Source organism: Pseudopodoces humilis, chromosome 5, assembly GCF_049639895.1.
Source record: "Pseudopodoces humilis isolate 2021_Gansu_Grassland_sample_001 chromosome 5, ASM4963989v1, whole genome shotgun sequence".
In the NCBI taxonomy this organism is placed as follows: Eukaryota; Metazoa; Chordata; class Aves; order Passeriformes; family Paridae; genus Pseudopodoces; species Pseudopodoces humilis.
Window position 1 is genome coordinate 58,182,038 of NC_142204.1, and position 18,179 is coordinate 58,200,216.

The 18,179-nt window shown below is 40.9% G+C and overlaps 1 protein-coding gene across 1 annotated transcript in view; it reads left to right on the top strand.

Annotated features, from left to right (window-relative positions):
- CELSR1 (cadherin EGF LAG seven-pass G-type receptor 1) overlaps positions 1-18,179 on the top strand; it is a 162,539-nt gene that overhangs the window by 124,775 nt on the left and 19,585 nt on the right. The window contains exons 14-24 of the mRNA XM_014248811.2: positions 1,077-1,197; positions 2,305-2,488; positions 3,302-3,403; positions 5,252-5,346; positions 5,577-5,786; positions 8,401-8,584; positions 11,253-11,396; positions 12,573-12,774; positions 13,092-13,259; positions 15,714-15,840; positions 16,222-16,422. Of these exons, the coding sequence (XP_014104286.2) occupies positions 1,077-1,197; positions 2,305-2,488; positions 3,302-3,403; positions 5,252-5,346; positions 5,577-5,786; positions 8,401-8,584; positions 11,253-11,396; positions 12,573-12,774; positions 13,092-13,259; positions 15,714-15,840; positions 16,222-16,422 (1,738 nt within the window). The remainder of the gene's footprint in view (positions 1-1,076; positions 1,198-2,304; positions 2,489-3,301; positions 3,404-5,251; positions 5,347-5,576; positions 5,787-8,400; positions 8,585-11,252; positions 11,397-12,572; positions 12,775-13,091; positions 13,260-15,713; positions 15,841-16,221; positions 16,423-18,179) is intronic.

Genomic DNA, 18,179 nt, shown 5'->3' on the forward strand with positions numbered 1-18,179 from the left:
TCTGCCTTTTGTTGTGTGGGCTTGAAAATGTTGGCCGTGCTGTTGCCAGATTTGTCTTTCATTCCTCTGGATTAGAGACACAGAGACATTGTCCCTTGTCATTATCTGCTGACATCGTGTCAAGTGCAACACTGTGGTTTTCATATTCGAAAGCATAGAAGTACAAACCTAGCAATTACTGTAAATAAAATTGGTAGTGGTCCTTAAAACAGAGGCAAATAGCTTTTCTTTCCTACAATGAGCAGCAGGGAGGGGATACCTTGTGCATTACCATGATCCAGGTCTCAGAGCCATTGTCCTTCAGGCTATTGCTTGACAAAGACTCCCAGCTATCAGAGAATCAGAGGTCTCCTTGCCAGAACTAGTGTTGGGACATCTGTGGGACAACCTGCTCAGAGGCTCACCCACAAGAAATAGTATCAGTGAGAATGGGGGTTTTCCTTCAGCAGGGGTGGCCTTTGGCTTGCTGCTTAGCTTCCAGTGCTGCTACACTCAGTCTGAATCATAGTCTTTGATCCACAGTCCAGATCAAAGCAGCCACCCTCCCCTCTTCCATGTCCCCAAACACTGTCCCCTGTCTCTCCTGTGGCAGACCAGGGCTTTGCAGACCTTGTAGTGAACAGTCCGAGAAAGCCAGGTTGGCTGAAACTGGTGGCTTTTCTTTATAGGATGAGCTTGCAGACAGCTTTGCACCTGTGCTGGTGTCCCTGTGGGCTGGACAAGAAGCCCTGCTGCTCACAGTAGGGCTGGGGCAGGATAGGGAGTGGGATATAAAGTGTTGGGGAGCTGTACCCCAAGAAGTTTGTGGTGGTAGATAAACCAGGGCACAGGCTCAGAGCTACCTGCACTTGAATATACTTAGAGAAACATTCCCTCTAGTGTTTCATAGCACTGATATTCTAAATTTTCCCACATTATAGTGAATTTATATTTATATATGTATTGATTGTTGTTTGAGATATATTACTGTTTGTAAGCTGATGAGTTTGAGTGCAGATTTGGCGCAAAGCTTTTTTTTCACACTTTTTAAGAGGGAACTTAAAATAATTTTCTTTCAATTTGATTTTCTTTAATAGGATCGACCTACCTTGTCCCAGAGGTTGGTGGGGAAATCCCATTTGTGGCCCATGTAATTGTGAGACTAGTAAAGGGTTTGATTCCGATTGCAATAAGACCAATGGAGAATGCCACTGCAAGGTAAGCAAAAGAAACCAGTCTTAAGTCAAAATTTCTTTAGTTTAAAAAGTAACTGTAGCACTAATAATTACAAGTGATATCTGAGACAAAGTACACACAGTTGTGCTTTGTATCACATATGTATGTATGTGCACAGTGGAGTTAATCATTACCCAAAACATTTTGCTGGCACCACCCTTCTCCAAATCATACTGTACAGCTCTTATCTTATTTGTGTTTGGAAAACCAAACCGAGAGGATGAAAGCCTGGCTCTGATCTCTGAAGTGCAGCCTGGTTTATCGGGGGAGATCAGACCGGGGTGCAGAGGAGTGTCTGGGGTTTTGTGTATCACAAGTGAGTAACAGCCATGAAACAGCTCGGGCCAGCTGGGGGAAGCTCTCGCCTGTGCTGTGGCCGGCAATAGGCCGGGCAGCTGGAGAGAGCTGGAGGGCTAAATGCTTTCCTCACTGCCATCTCTGACAAGTTTTCCATGGACAGGCAGGGACAGATGGGGGACATGGGAGGGGAGGCACCTCGTCATGAAGGTTTTACAAAGGACTTCTCACAATAGGTTTTACAACTGGCTTGAATGACATCAGAGGAGCTGGGCTTGTGCAGACTGGCGGCTGTGAATCTGGCCCCCTGCTCCTTTCCAAAATGCCAGCAGGACACACAGCAACTGTTGCATTAAATGGAGTCAGTGGGGTGCCAGCTCCCCGCTCTTGCGCAATCCTAATGTCTCAGATCAAAAGCATGTGCAGAGGCGATTTGAATATGGGATCATTGCGTGCTCTCCACCCTCTACGTGAAACACAAATGCACAGTGCAGGAAGTTTCCTTAGTGGCTCAGTCGTGCCATACAAGAGCAGAATTGCAAAGCTGAGAAAACTGTAAATCCTCCAAGAATATGTTTAGTGGGCAATTGCAACAAGTGCCCGAGGAGTAACGTGGGCCCTGTGGCTCCGCTGCAAATGGCAACACAAACCCAGGGTCTCTGATAATAGTGATGTAATTTTTATCTATGCTCTGCAAAATGAGCCCTTTTATGACGTGCATACTGCTGGAGCAGGTTTCAGAAACGTAAGCGGTTTGGAATACCTCGTGTCTATAATTTTGTTTTTTTCTAGGCCAATTACTACAGGCCCCAAAGCAGTGACACCTGCTACCCCTGCGACTGCTTCCCGTCTGGCTCCCACACGCGCGCCTGCGACATGGAGACGGGGCAGTGTCCTTGCAAACCCGGCGTCATCGGGCGGCAGTGCAACCGCTGCGACAACCCGTTTGCAGAAGTGACGGCCAGGGGCTGTGAAGGTACCCGCTGCCCTGCCCGTGCTGCCGCTCGCCGCGCCCGTCACAGCCGCTGGCAGATCGGGGACGCTGCGGCGGCCGCGTCCTGGGGCCGTGTGAGCCCAGCGGGATGGCCCCAGCAATGGGGGCCGTGGGGGCTGCAGCAGCCTAAACATACACCCCTCCTCCTAGATATGTGCCAGTGTGACTCACGGGGGCTGAGGAAATGGGGAAAAAAACTATTATCTCTTTAATTTTTCTCAAATAGCGAGCTGAGGTGTGTTAGGGGGAGCAAAAGACTAACACCAACTTTTCTTTAAACCTGAGTTCATCTGCCAGTGCAGTGTTGTATTGCTGAGTTGCAGCTGAAGAGGCAGGTGAGAGCCCTCACACCTTTTGCCCACAGAGGCTGTGCCATGCACCTTGTGCACTCTGCCTTTCTTCCCCATCTTGCCCATCCTGCCTTTCCTGTCACCCACCCACCCACCCACCGTCCTCCTGTGATCAGCACAAAGCTGCTGCAGCAGCCATCTCACCACAGTGTGTGGGTGAAATGAAGGAGAAATGTTTTCCCACAATAAAGAAGCAAACAGAGATAGGCAGAGCCAAAATCCAGAGCCCCATAATCATCCTGAGCTCTCCTCTGCCTGTACCTGTCTTTCTAATCTGCTGGATAAGGAGCAACTGATGGGTTACAGCTTGGAAAGCACTGCAGAGGACAGGTATCCTGGCAGGGCTTTAGAATTACAGGAAGGTCCTTCAGGCAGGTTGAAATGTCTCATTGTTGTGACTTTTATCTTGTCAGAAAAATTGCATCATTTCTTTTTCTGCTTTCAGTAATTTATAATGGCTGTCCCAAAGCTTTTGAAGCTGGTATTTGGTGGCCACAGACCAAGTTTGGCCAGCCAGCTGCTGTGCCTTGTCCTAAGGGCTCAATGGGTAAGTTCCCTGGGTTAAATAATTACCTACTTTAGCTGCATGCCTCTTCTAAAAAAAAAAAAAGAAAAAAGTGTACATAGGGAATAGCATAAATTCATTAATTAATTCTAGAGATTGCAGCATAGCTTAAGCATGAGCAGAAAAGTATAGCTAGCTGAAATCAGAGAGCTGTAAAAATACATTTGGAATACTGGCAATAAATAAATAAATACAACAGTACAGCAGATAAACATGTACAAAGCCCAGAAATTATCTATTTTCAAAAAAGCAGAGTTCAATTTTCTATTTTTATAGAATATAGATATCTATTTTTATAGAATATAGGCAAATTTCTATTTATCAAGCAATTCTTACACATGTAACTTTTAACTTCTAGTGATTTATAAGTATCTTTAGTCATACAGTTCCTCTGGACAAAGGTAAAATTAGGAAAATAATATTCCTGATGACTGTTTTACTAGGGTTGCAGCCTACTAAAGCTAAGAGTTGCAACAAAACTCGTATTTTTCCACACAATATCTTTTCCATGAGTGAAGCACCTGAAAAACACCTATTATAAAGTAGATGAGCTGTGTTGTTTTGTACAATAGGCAAATGACAATCTGCTTTTTCATATATGTCTCTGAAAACATGTATCAGATTTTTGAAAATATTGTTCCCAATCTTTTCCAAAGTCTGTTCTGTAGGAAATGAAAACTGTCTTGGTTCTGGACCTTGTAACTCTCTGCTGTGAGTGCTCCTTAGGCTCAGGGAATTATAAAAAGTTATGTGACAGGCACAAATATTTCTAGGGGGAGGCCGCTGCTTATAGGTGTGCAGAAGATTTGTCGTCACCCTATCTCCTGTTCTAAAGATTTTAGGAGATAGATTTTTTTTTTTTAAGTGAAGAATATTTTCATGATTAAACAGTATAAAGTTGAATTCAAATGTGTTTTCTGCACTGTTCTTGTGGTTGACCTAAGTGTCTCCTCTTGCTTATAGACAAGCAGGCAATGTTGCTTATAGTAATTGCATGTTCTAAGTAAATTTTACAGATCATTCAAAAAAGTAAGCTTTATAATAATGAATATTCAGACTAAGAAACTGAGGCTTAATTATATTCACCTAATCATGGAAGAGAAATAATATAATTAGATACAGTAAAATTAATTATATTTCTTATTTAGATATTGGTAATTAAATGGCTTAGACACATGCAGTATGTTATGTGCAAATTAACTAGCACAAATGTAAATTTTGAATTTGATTGCTTGCAATTTATGGTGAAGGATTCTCAGCCAAGACTTACATTTTAAAATTATTTGACAAATAGTACAAAATATAATAGGCTAAATTAAATAGTAAGCTGCTCACAGTCCATTTACAAGTGGCAAAAAGACAATTATGCATGTTGGCTGAAGTGTTTAGCACATGCAGCATGCAGATGTGTGGGCATGTGTTGACATGAATACAGCATTTGTCCAGGAGATCTTCCTATATAGGCTATTGCACAGAAATCTCAGCAGGGGTTGATTTTCAGGAATACTTAGGAAGTGCAGAGTCTTTCCCTTTATTGGTATAAAGTGAATGAATTTATTTGAGAACAATCAGGCAGTGAGGCTGAGAGCAGTTGGGCAGAGCTTGGAGTTTGCGTGACTTTTCTCCAAAGCCTGGGGAAAGCAATTCCTGAAGATTGGTAGTCTTTAACTTCTCTCTTACAGGAATCCTGTTTGGAAATTGAAATACATGTGTAGCTTTGAGCAACTTGAAAATGTAGGAAATCTGAAAGCCTAGGATAGTTGAAATCTATGGATATTTACCCTGCCCAATGCAGAACATTGTTTTCCATTGATGCTTTGTTTCCTTCAGGAAATGCCGTTCGCCATTGTAACATTGAGAAGGGCTGGCTGCCTCCTGAGCTTTTCAACTGCACCACTAACACTTTTGTGGATCTAAAAATCATGGTAAGCTGGGTTTTCTCAGTTTCCCCTTTATTTTGTAAATAAAGATCAGTTTGGACTCCAGTTTGATATCTCTGCACTCAATCTTTTGACTGCATCCTTGAACACCCTCATTTTCCATCAGGACACTGGTGCTTTTCTGGCTCTCACATTTGCCATCGAGTTTTGCTTTATTGTTATATATTATAACAATATATATAATAGGATTTTTTATTCCTTTTTATCTGATTCAGAATGAGAAGTTGCACCACAATGAGACCAAGTTGGATGGAGACAAAACCATACGGATTGTGAGAGCGCTGCAGAATGCCACCAAATATACACACAGCTTGTATGGCAACGACGTGAGGACAGCTTACCAGATAATGATCCGGGTCCTCCAGTATGAGAGCCAGCAGCAAGGGTTTGACTTGGCAGCCACAAGGGATGTGGAATTCAATGAGGTAAGAGAAATACTCTATACTGTGCTGATCCCTTACAGTTTCTCTTAAAAATCAGGTGGCAGTGGGTAATTGAATTTGTCTTTGCCCAAGGTGAAGTGTAATTGCCTAATCTGTTCCACAAATAAGCCTTTCTTCTCAGATTAGAATGGAAAGTTGGTTGTGCATGTGTCTATGCACACATACATATGTGTAATACAAATATAGTAGAATGTCCTTTTCTAAAAAACATCATCATAGTAACAGCCAAAAGCAATATGGCCCATATGAAAAAAAATCATCAAGTTAATCTGTTTTTCCTGGCTAAAATAATTCTGTGTACTGTATTTATTTTTGCTGTAAAACATGCCTAATGTGATCATGCTCATTTAAATCTGCAGTGAACTAAGTCTGAGCCAGTTACTGACTCTGAGGGTTTCCTCTAATTCAGGTTTGAGAACACTTGAGTCACGAGTTGGTACATTGAAAGGCATTCCATATCATATTGGTATTTTAAGGCACATACTAAAATGAGTACCAGAGAACTTCTGCTACCCAGAGCATTCATGAAAGACCCAGTTGTTACCAAAGACCTGACCAGGGCTAGAGAACAAGCTGTAGCACCCTCACTGCCTGGGAAAATATGTAGTTGTGGTGAAAAAATGTGAAATTTGAAGGCAGTTGGGATTATTCTGTGGTCTGATAATGTAAGGCTGGATGACCCATGTCAGGCTTATAGAGCTTTCCTCAATCCCATGTGTAGTGGGGTACTGTTCTCCACTCTTGCCCATACTATTTCCAGGATCCTGACCATGGCACAACACAGAGTGCAAGCTAAAACATCTGTTTGGAGCTGTGCTAGCAGAGCCCAGAACTGGGGCACCAGTGTGTGGAATGACCCTCCAGGGGTCAGGATTGGCATCTGTGCTGGCCAGAGATTGTTTGGCTCCCTTAGAAGGTGTGCTATACCCAAGTCACTGCTCACAGTACTCAGGAGGACCAGATAGGTCAGGCAGACTTTGGGGTGAAATTGGAGAGCCTGTGCAAAGCCAAGCTGCACCAGGAGAGAATGTCACAGGGGAGTTAGGAGCAGGAAGAAATGCATCTGAGAAAATTCCTTAGTGACTTGGGCTGTATAGTCAGCAGAGAGTGGAGAACTTCTGAAACATTTTATGTTTTAGATGCACTAGATTTTAAGAGATTGAGTTTTTTCTTTTTCTGTGGGCTGGGAAGCAAGCCATTCAGTTCTTGAAAAGGAACTTCATTTCTAGCATGTTTTGTTAAGTAGAAATATGAACAATAAGCAAAAAAAATTGGTTTTGAAATGTGTGCTTTAATTTATTGTTCTCTGCTCTTGGCATTGAAATTCATACAGATGATGTTTTCAAGAACTCCCTAAATATTTTAGGATAGGTCAGGAATCTGAAAACTAATGAGTACAGCTCACGAATAAAAGGAGGTAACATCCTAGGCTGAGGAAGCACAAGGGGAGAAGGATTTTTTTTTATAGTCCCACATAGAAGCCTGAAAAATAGATAATAAAAAACCATAAATAATGTTCACAAACATAGAGGAGGCCTGGTACCAAGTACAGTATGTGCCTCCTGCATTCCTGGGAACCATGTTGTGTTTCTCACCCTAGATAAGGGTGGTCATATTGGGAGTCTCTTTTAGCTGAGATCCATGCTTGCAGCCTCAAACAATACAGACAGGATACAGACAGCTCGTTCTAAATGAAGCCTAAATATTTGTCTTGGCTATTTTAGAGCTTGTGGTGATTAATTCCTACCATCATTTACACCAATTTTTCTTTAGTTAAGAATTAGGTTTTGTTACAACAACATAGTTCATATGTACACCAAGATTAAAAACTTCTTAGCATGTTTCTCATTTAAGCCATTTAGCACTCTCTTTTGGAGTCAATCTCCTTCCATTCAGCCTGAGGGTCCCTTTGCATATTTTTCTAAGAAAGGGCCAAAGATTCAGGTCCTCAGATAGAAATGCCTTTTTAATACCATTTTTAAGCAACGTAGAAATGGGGAGACAATAACATGATTTAAGTTTTCTTATGTATTTTCAGGTTTGTTTATGCAAATTAATACTCACTTTTATCATTCTTCACACTATAAGTTGTCTTCGTTATTTAGGAAACAAAGTAAAAGAAAAAATTAAAGTAAAAGAGGAAGTGATATTTCTATCCATGGCTTTCTTTTGTTTTTCAACAAAAAAACATTATTTTGATTTCTCTGGGGAAGTTCTTCAGTGTACCTGCAAAGAGCTGTGCTTTTCATATGTCTGATCTCTCAGGAACAAAGAAAACACAGATAGTTTTTCCTCCTGCATTTTCTTGCTCGATTTCCTGTCATTAGGGGGAAGAGAGTAGGCAGTTCTCTTACAGTCTCCAATTTTGGCTTACTTTTCTTGTAAAAGTTTGGAGGGATTTGCTTTACATGACCAAAAATCCTCTGGGTGAGTAACTGGTGTGCACATTTTTATATGGCTGCAGTAGAACACGCCTGCATTAAATATTCCATTATACAGTCACTTGAGGCAGTCAGGCCAATCATTTTCAATACTTCTCACTTGAAACCCAGCTCTGTGTTTGCTTCATAATTTAGACTCGTACTTTATTTCTCAGAATATTATCAAAGTGGGTAGTGCTTTACTGGACCCTGGCAACAAGGAGCACTGGGAGCAAATTCAGCGAACGGAGGGTGGCACCGCTCACCTGCTCAGGCATTTTGAGGAATATTTCAACAATGTGGCCCAGAACATGAAAAGAACCTACCTGAGACCTTTTGTCATTGTTGCCACTAACATGAGTGAGTATCTGTGTTGAAAACTGCCATTTTTTTTGAGTCTTAAAAATGTGCTGGATAGAGGTGCTGGTTATTTGTTTTAATTGTACCCACTGAGAAAAATCATTGCATTAGTTTCTGATCCATCGAGCCTTGATCCATATATTTCTGTTGCCATGGGGGCCTCCTGGGAGATGGCTGATCTGTTTTGCCTCTGGACCATGCCACTGCTCCATGTGGCTTTTTGTTGCAGTCATAGCAGTGTAGAGATAGTAGGAAGGACTAAGTTTGTAAATAAAGGTAATGCTTTTTGAGACCAACTACTATAGGTGAATGTAGTATATCTCATCTTTGGAGGAATCACACCAACACCACCTGAAGAATTACTGCAATATAAAAAAATGTAACCCTACTATTGATTTTATTGCATATTGTTAATCTACTTGCATAGGTGTAGGCTGCCCAGGGAGGTGGTGGAATTGCCAGCCCTGGAGATGTTCAAGAAGCAACTGGATGTGGCATTTAGTGCTGTGGTCTAGTTGACGGGGTAATAATCCATTAAAGGTTGCATTCAATCTTATATGTCTTTTCCAACCTAGATGATTCTGTGATTATACCTCTGATTTTCACATGCTTTCTAACCCAGAACCTATCCAGAAAATCATAATCTATAGAGATTCTTGTACTGAAAGGTATTTTCACAGAATCACCAATCCTTCAAACCCCATCCCAGTCTTGCAAAACATGTAAACAGAGCAAAATCCATGGGATCCAAAATATCCAGAATGAGTCTAAACTGAGAAGGAAACATCAGACATACCAAGACACCTTCCTCACCTATCACAGGAAATTTCTCCTCTGACAAATAGCAGCTCCTGCGCTTTGGACTGTATTTCATGGACATCCCTGCAGTGCATATGCAGGTGAAGCACAGCAACCACAGCCTGGTCAGCTTATTTCCCCATTTTCTCCCCTGCCCTCTGTAATTTTCTTCCCAGCTACACACAGTCTGCGCTGAGGGGATGTTGGTGATAGTCCTGCTCTGAGTGGGAGGTGAGATGGAGCTGTGGCTGACCTTCAGAGGTCCCTCACAAGCAGCATTGCTATTTGCTTTTTCTTTCAGAGGTGCTCCAAACTGTATCAGCCTGAACTTGTGTTAAGCTTTTCAAGCTGTTGCTTTTATTTCAGATATGAAGAAGGTTTATGTGCCAAAAGTTTGTCTTATTTTCCTAACTACACCTGCTGTTATAATAAGAATTTGAATTGGCTACAAACCTTGTCCCAAGAATGCTTTATGTCCACAATCACGGGGGCAGAAAATCAAAGGTATAAGGCAGTCAAGTTACAAATGCTGTACCATCCTGCATCAATGGGGCACAGATTATTGTTGAGCTAAGCCAAACTGAACACTTTGATTTTTCTTTAATGAACCAAAACTGAAATACTTTATTATGATTCAGGACTTTAAGAATCAAAATATTTTTATCTTCATACTCAGGAAAAAAGTGTGACCTTTAGCCCAGCTGAACTGAGATGAAAACAAACCCCAGAATTTCTTGCAGGTTGTAAATCATGATTTTTTTTCAACCAGTACTTCCTGTGTAAAGAGGTGTGAGCTTGAGAGGGATGAGGCAACTCTGGCCTGAAAGAGGTCTGTTTTCTTTTGAACAGTTTTTCCAGGTGAACATGGTAATAGAGTTTCCTAATGGCTCATCTGGGAGTTAGTTAGAAACTCCCAGAAAGGAATGGGAATTTGCGGGTCTTAACGTGGATATTTCTTCATACAGAAATTTGCAGAGGATCACACCTTTTGGTGTAGGGTCACCCCCAGGACATGTAAACTGGCACTCAGTGACTTGTTTTAAATGAGAAAGTTAAAGCAAACTCAACTGCTTTTAAGTATTTTGGCAGTTAAACAGGCAGAGATGATGAGGTAAGCTAGGGAGGAACTGCCAGTGGAAGACTAAGGAGTAGTCCCAGATAAAATGCATGTTATTTTCTTTGGTCAGCTGACTTTGCAATCCAGCAGATGTATGTTTTTGCAGCAGTAGATTTAGTCTTCCCATTAAAAAGCAGGTCTAAAATTGGAGCATGCAGCACACAGTGGAGCAAGCCAGCAGCACTTGGAGGAGCTCTGTGAAGCAGCAGCGTTCACTGAACAGCAGCCAGGGAAAAGCCTCTGTGAAACCCCAGTCAGCTGCTGCTGGAGAAGTACCAGCAGAGGAATCCACCTCGAGAAGGATATTAGGAAAAATTTCTTCACTGAAAAAATTCTCAGGCATTCGAACAGGCAGCCCAGGGAAGTCACCATCCCTGGAGGTATTTAAGCCGTGTAGATGTGGCTCTTGGAGCCATGGTGAAGTGCTGGACTTGGTGGTGCTGAGTTAACAGTTTGACTTGGAGTTCTTTTCCAACTTAAACAATTGTATGATTTTTTATTTCCAATATTTGCAGTAGTGTTTTTGTAGTATGAGATACTGTCTTGCGAATTCCTTTCCAGTGAACACTAAATGTATAATTTGATAAATGTTACATAATGCTGACACATACACTTTTAGTTATCATATAAGGTGTTAATGAAAAAAAAATTACTTTCTATTTTGGGGTTTAAAGTTTTAACCTGCATTATGCAGGCATTTTAACCTTTCAATAATATTTCACTGTGGTGATGGGAAACTTTTATCCCCCCCAGTTATTGCTGTTGACATCTTTGACAAGTCTAATTTCACGGGAGCCAGAATACCACGATTTCATGAGATTAAAGAAGATTACCCAAAAGATCTGGAGTCATCTGTTGTCTTCCCTGATACTTTATTCAGACCTTCAGAAAGGAAAGGTAAAACCCTTCTGCTGCTTTTTGATGAGCAATTATGGCCAGCTCCCAGGGAGCGGGATTGATCCCCAGGGAGCAGAGTGGTACTAGGGTGACAGCAGGGTGACCGTCTGTGCAAGTGAACATTATTTAGGGATGGAGCAGCTGTGCATACTTCTGAGGCATTTTGCCTGCTGGCAGTGATGGAGGCATGGGGGGCTGTGGGACTGGCTGTACCTGTCTGTCAGGTCTTGCCTGCAGCCCCTCAAAGCCCTGTCAGAGCAGGAGAAATGCTCTGCCTCTGTTCCCACCAGGATAGGATGGGACGGCTGCCCAGCGCCTGCAGTCCCACAGCCGTCCTCCTCCAGTCCCTGCAGGGATGGAAGGAGGTGCTGTGAGAGATGGAGAATCCAAATCTGGGAGCAGAGAGAGGTGTTGTCAGAACTAGGCAGCAATGAAGAAGTCTTGAGCTGGGTGATAAGGGAAAATACGTGGGAGAGTACCTACTTCCCAGTGTCTTTGAAGTACCCCAGGATTGCTGCAAAGCACCACAAGGTTTTTTGGGCAAAGGGAGAGAGGGTAACTCAAAGTTTAATATGTGTACCATGGCTGAATATCTTCTGAATAGGGAAATAGTAACTCTTCTGAAAATAATACATAGTAAGCTAATACAGCTTTATGACTTTATGCTTAGAAACAGAGTATCTGCTCCTGTGATTCTATAAGAAAAAAGGGAATGGTAATTTTAAGATAATCTTCCAAAACTGAAAGCTTGCTAAATGACTGAATTATCAGGGAGAAATCTTATTTGAGTAGCTGGTGTATTCATGAATACTAGTTTTGCCATTTAGAAAGGTACATGCAATTTAACAGCATGCATAATGTTTTAATGTTCTCCTTAAGTTATGCATGGGGCACTTGTATACTTATGGACCTTTTATCTTAGAAATTGCTTATTTTATAGCTAGACTAAATGGCTTTTCACTGTTCAATGTTTATTTGATTATCAGCTATATAACTATGAATTGTGCGAAATTTTATTAAAAATATCAAATATAACATCAGGAGCCTGCTGAGTGATCTAAGCCTGGAGTTGTAACAACTCTAATATTATTGTATCTTGGCAAAGCAAAATTACCAGTTTAAATGGTAGCTCTGAAGCTATGTGCAAAGAATTTAATATTTGTGTTAATTCCATAGCAGTGCCTACAATGAAACCTTCAAATCAGAAAATACCCTCTAAGCTGAACAGTGATGTGTTCAGCCCTGAGAGTGCTTTTGCAAAGAGAAAGAAGCGACACCCAGACATTGAGACACATCATACTGTTGCCATGGTCATTATATATCGATCCCTGGGACACCTCCTGCCTGAAAACTATGATCCTGACCGAAGGAGCTTGAGGTAAACTTCAGACCTGTTTGTGAATTTAGATCCCTTCTTCTACTCTTTGAATGCCTGGGGGAGACAGAGCTGCTTTTATACCGGCCAAATTTCATCAGTGCTGCTGTTCTCACCACAGTACTGTCTCATGTCCTCTGGCACACTGTGGGAGAATTACTATGCCAGAAGTGCTAGCAGTTTTTGGAAACACATCTGTATGGAAGGTTGATGGTATGCCTGCCTCACTTTCTGAGCAGAAGCAACTGGAAATCTTCTGTTTGCAGACTGTAGCTTTGCATTTTGATGTGTGGATCACTGCAATTTTTCTCCTTGTGCAGATTGCCAAATCGCCCTATCATCAACACACCTGTAGTGAGCACAGCCATTCACAGTGATGGGGAGTTTCCTCCCAACCTGGTGGAAAAGCCCATCATAGTGGAGTATGCCATGCTGGAAACAGAGGAGAGAACGAAGCCTGTCTGTGTCTTCTGGAATCACTCCATCACGTATGTCTGCTGCTTGTTTTAGGGCTGTGAGTGACAACTGTCTGAGTAGCAAAAAAGTCCTGCCTGGGAAGATAATTCTGAAGGAAACCCTGTCTTGGTCTGTCTATTCAATTGACAACTGACTTTTGGTGGAATAGAGCTATGTAGTCATTTCCCACCAACCTGTGAAAAATGAAAATAATTATCATAACTCCTCAAACAAAGGATTAGCCATGTGGTTTCTAAGAAACACAGTGCTGTCATGTCTTTCTGCAGGGATCATTTTCACCCAGAAATAATAAATCTCACAATTTCATTGTATTTTCCCATGCTTTTTGCCCACAGATGTATGTCTGGACAGGCATGATCCGACTCCAGTGTCTGAATTCATGGCTTGTCTGAAATCTTTAAGTCAGGATTTTCAGGAGATGATTCAGCTCTTCTATGGGCACACTCTAGTGACTATGGACAGAGTAGATACCCTTGGTGCCTTAGCCAGGGCCAGTGCAAAAAATTACAAAACCAAATCTTCATTTTGGTAGAAATGAGGACTGAGGTTTTGCAGATAAAATTAGGAGTAAAGATTATGAATTTCTGAATCACAATTTTTTGAATCAAATGTCAATGCAAAGACAGTTGCACTGGTAAGTTACTTAAGTTTCATTTCGTCAACTATTGCTTTCATTTGTTTTAGTGAAAAATTGGAGGGAGAGGAAATACCTTCTTTGGAGCATTAAACCTTTTCAGTTTATGGAAAGTAATTGTCACACAGAAGCAGGATATAAGGAGAAAGTACTTGACTCTCTTGGAGGGAAGTGTTAGGAAGAAGATGAAATGTTCTGAAAATGGTTCATTTAGGTCTTTTATATTCGGTAAAGTTTAAGATAAAGACATCTTTTTCTTGAAAATGAGAAAAATTATATGAGCTGGAACTGTATATGCTGATGTTTCATTTGTTTTATGGTATTGTGGAAACAGCACAGTCCTGTTGGAGATATTTCAAGAGTGTGAATAAAACAAAAGAAAATGTTTTGAGAGTTAACCACTTTCATATTATGCTTTCACCATATTGTAACTATTACATATATATTGCAATTTCCAGCTACAAACCCAGGTACGTGGTGAGAGGATGACATGGTTTGCCCAGGGAAATTGAATAGCTGTTATTGGTTTCCTAACAGCACAAAAACTCTAGTAAACCTATGGAAAAATCCACTAAAAGGCAATATCCTGTGCTGGAAATAAAACAGCAAACTAACCTAGGGAATGTGTGCCTCCTAGTTAAAGGCTTCAGGAGATTATGTCATTTAAAGAATCGAAGATACAACAGAAATCTCTTATGTTCACAGTAATAAGCTCTTCCATTTGCCCACATGTGAGGTAGTGTTTTTGATTGTATACGCTCTGTCAGTCTGCTGATTGTGAGGGAATTGCAAGTCCTTTTCCATAAATTTTTAAACATTGTATGAGCTTGAATAACTCATTAGCTCTAGAGTGATTCATCTGTTAGCTATTTGCTGGCAACTTCAGTGGCATTGTTATCTGTGTTACATATTCCTACAGCCACAATTGAAAAGCAGCTCTTACATGGCATGTAATGAAAGCTTTCAGAAAGAGAGAGTACTTTTTGAGAAAAAGTGATATTAAAATTTAACAAATATTTTATTGCTGAAAGAAAAAGTGGTCTTGTCATAGCTAATTGAAAAATCTTTCAGTAACAGCAAGACTATTTTTATTACTTGTTGTCTTCAGAATAGAATAATTAATATTGACACAAAATAATTTCTGAAGTCACTGAAGTTAACCAAAACTGCACAGGGAAGAATTTTTAGGCAGCAGTTCCTCCCTATTATATAAGAGATATAATATAATATAATATAATATAATATAATATAATATAATATAATATAATATAATATAATATAATAATGTATATTGTATATATTATATATATTATATAAATAATAAAATATATTAATGTAAGAGCTCTTATATGTAATGTTATTGATTAGAGAAGGTTTTAACCTTTTCTTGTGTACTTTTCAGAGGAACTCCATAATGATATCATATTATTGCTGAAACTTATTTCACATGACTCAGAAACATGTGTCCCTCTGTGGTTAAGTTATATTTACCTTGGTTACAGACATTTTGTTTGGTGCAATCTCTTTCCCATATTGGTTGTGTGGTCACTGACTCTCAAGCAAATTTTAATTATTTTTTTTTGTAAATTCAGAACAGACTGTTATAAACCCACAAAATCTGAGCATCAAAGCCAGCTGTCTTATCAGAAACTATTTCAACTGAAGACCTTTTTAATTTTATGATACCCTTTCAGGCAGATGACAGCTATTAATAATTCTGTCCTGGTATCTGCAGTCCTCTCTGGTTGTGCAGCACAAGCTGCCACAGAGGGCAGTGGAAGGTAAGGGGAGATGAGAGGATGGTGCTCAGAAATGCCTTTTTTCCCCACAGGATTGGTGGGACAGGTGCCTGGTCCTCCAGAGGGTGTGAGCTGTTTTCCAGAAACCAGAGCCATATTGCTTGCCAGTGCAACCATATAACCAGCTTTGCTGTCCTGATGGACATTTCTAAACGAGAGGTGGGTGATGTCAGGCTCATGATTTTTGGAGACTTTGGTTTTCAAGGGCTTTGACTCAGCACTTGAGTTTTGTGTGTGACTCAGGGCATAGTCAGTAGATCAATCCCAGTGTCAGGAGTGTGTTGCCCATGCCTGACAGTACCTGCCACTGGTTTTGTTGAAAGAAGTTTCTTGCCTGGTTGGTGCATCCTCTGGGTGCTGCCCATACACACTCAACGTGTTTAGCAGCTAAAGAGGTGGCATCATCCACTCCTATTGGCCCCTAAGTAATCTGAATATTGCTCAGGAGTAATGAAAATATTGGCATTCTGAGTAATAGATTTGATTGGAGGAAAAAGAAGGGAAAACCCCAAGAGTTCCTGTCAATCTGTCTTTCTACAGAATGGGGAGGTGCTTCCTCTGAAGATCGTCACTTACACAACCGTCTCCATCTCACTGGCGGCTTTGCTGATCACCTTCATTTTGCTGGTCCTGATCCGCACACTCCGTTCCAACTTGCACAGTATCCACAAAAACCTGGTGGCTGCCCTGTTCTTTTCTGAGCTTGTGTTTCTTATTGGAATCAACCAGACTGAAAACCCGGTAAGACTTACTCTGTGTTCATTGCTAGAGTTGTTCTCAAGTTTAAATCAGGGGGTTCATATTGCAGCTTTTACCTTCTTCCATCTGTTTCGCTTTCTCCTCTTTTTGGCTTCTTTTTGCCTTCAACTCTTACTTGGAAAAACATCTGATTTTTAGTATATTCATGTGTGGCTGATATTATTAATAGCAATGGGAGGCAATAGCACTATATCCTATTTTCAGAGAATATATGACAGCAGCCCTGTTGAAAGTTTATCCAGGAGCTGAACCTTGAATACTGACTTCTTCCTTCCTTTCCATCAGTATGTTTTCTGTCTTGCTTTGCCTGTTCAGTGGAAGGCTCTCCAGTTTCTCCTGCAGCAGGTACCTCCCAAGCCCAAATGGTTCCTGGTGTTGATTCACAGGTTGTCAGCCATGTGGTGCTGGTCAGGTCCTAAATATGCACCTTGTACACCCACTGGCCATTCTGGAGAAGCCATTTGCCAGGCATGGGACAGCTTGCTAGATCCAAGATTCAGTAGGAGATCTGTCAGTTTGCTTTGTGCCTTCCAGACACAGTGATTGTTGGCTTCAGCCCATCATACCTGTTGACAAAGCTTGGTGCAAGATCTCCAGAACTGTGCATGTCAAGAAATGCAAGTTATGAATAGACTGAGTACGAAATAGTTATAAACTACACATGAAGTGTGTGTATTCTGTACTTGAGACCTACTGCTCTCTTAACCATGTGTCATTTTATGTAGTCTTGCTGCTATTTCTCAGTAGCACCAAAAGCTATGGCTGCCGTTCAGACAGGTGAGAGACAGACAAGGGCTCCAGCACTGCCAGGCTGTACAGTCACCTGTGCCAAACAAGCTGGACATAGATGGGGGGTGACATGCAATAAAAAGAATGTCCTTAATAAATAAGAAAAATATTCAAAATGTTACTTTGGGGATTATCTGAACACTGTGAAGAAAATTTATCTTCTAGAAATCCATTGCTGTACAAGTTTCAATCTATTTTTTGAGAGGGAAGTACAGTGAGATCAAAACAAAACAACAACAATAAAGTCATGCTGATTTCACATTGTCCAAGCAGCAGAAATAGGAGAATGTGCCTACATTCAATGAATATCATCACCATCATGGTAGTGACATTGTGGTGCCTAAACACACAGCCTCATTTGCTGTATAACTTAATCCTACACTGTTGCTCTGGCTTCTAATGTCCACTTGAGCTATAATATGCATTTTAAAAAGTATCTGACCTTGACTAATTTCAGCTTCCAGTAACTGAGTGCTGACAAGAACTTTTCCTAGTAAATTTGAGAGACCTCTCTTATAAAAATTGTCTTGCCAAGAAACCTCTGTTTAATAATATTTATTTTGGAAAACTATATTAAACTAAGCTGCTGAAATTATTCAGTTTCTAAGATTCAAGTTAGTCTGTTGAGTTTTTTCTTCTTCTCCCACTTTACCTTTTGAAAAATTGTGAATGCCAAAATGGCATTAAAGCTTTCCAGCTGGTTGCATCACTTCCAATCCCATATACCAATATTCCCCTTTACGAGGAACTCAGGTCCTTTACCTGCTGCTGTGGTGAGTTCTTCTGCAGTGACCTGCCCTCTGGGGTGTGGTCTTATGTCATGTGTGAACTTGTGTTGTCTTTGTTTCGTTATATAAATGTTTGCCTACTAAAATAACCTTGCTGAAAGGAGCTCACTTTGCCAATTGATACACAGCACTCCATGTAACTTGACCTTTCCCATGCCTTGC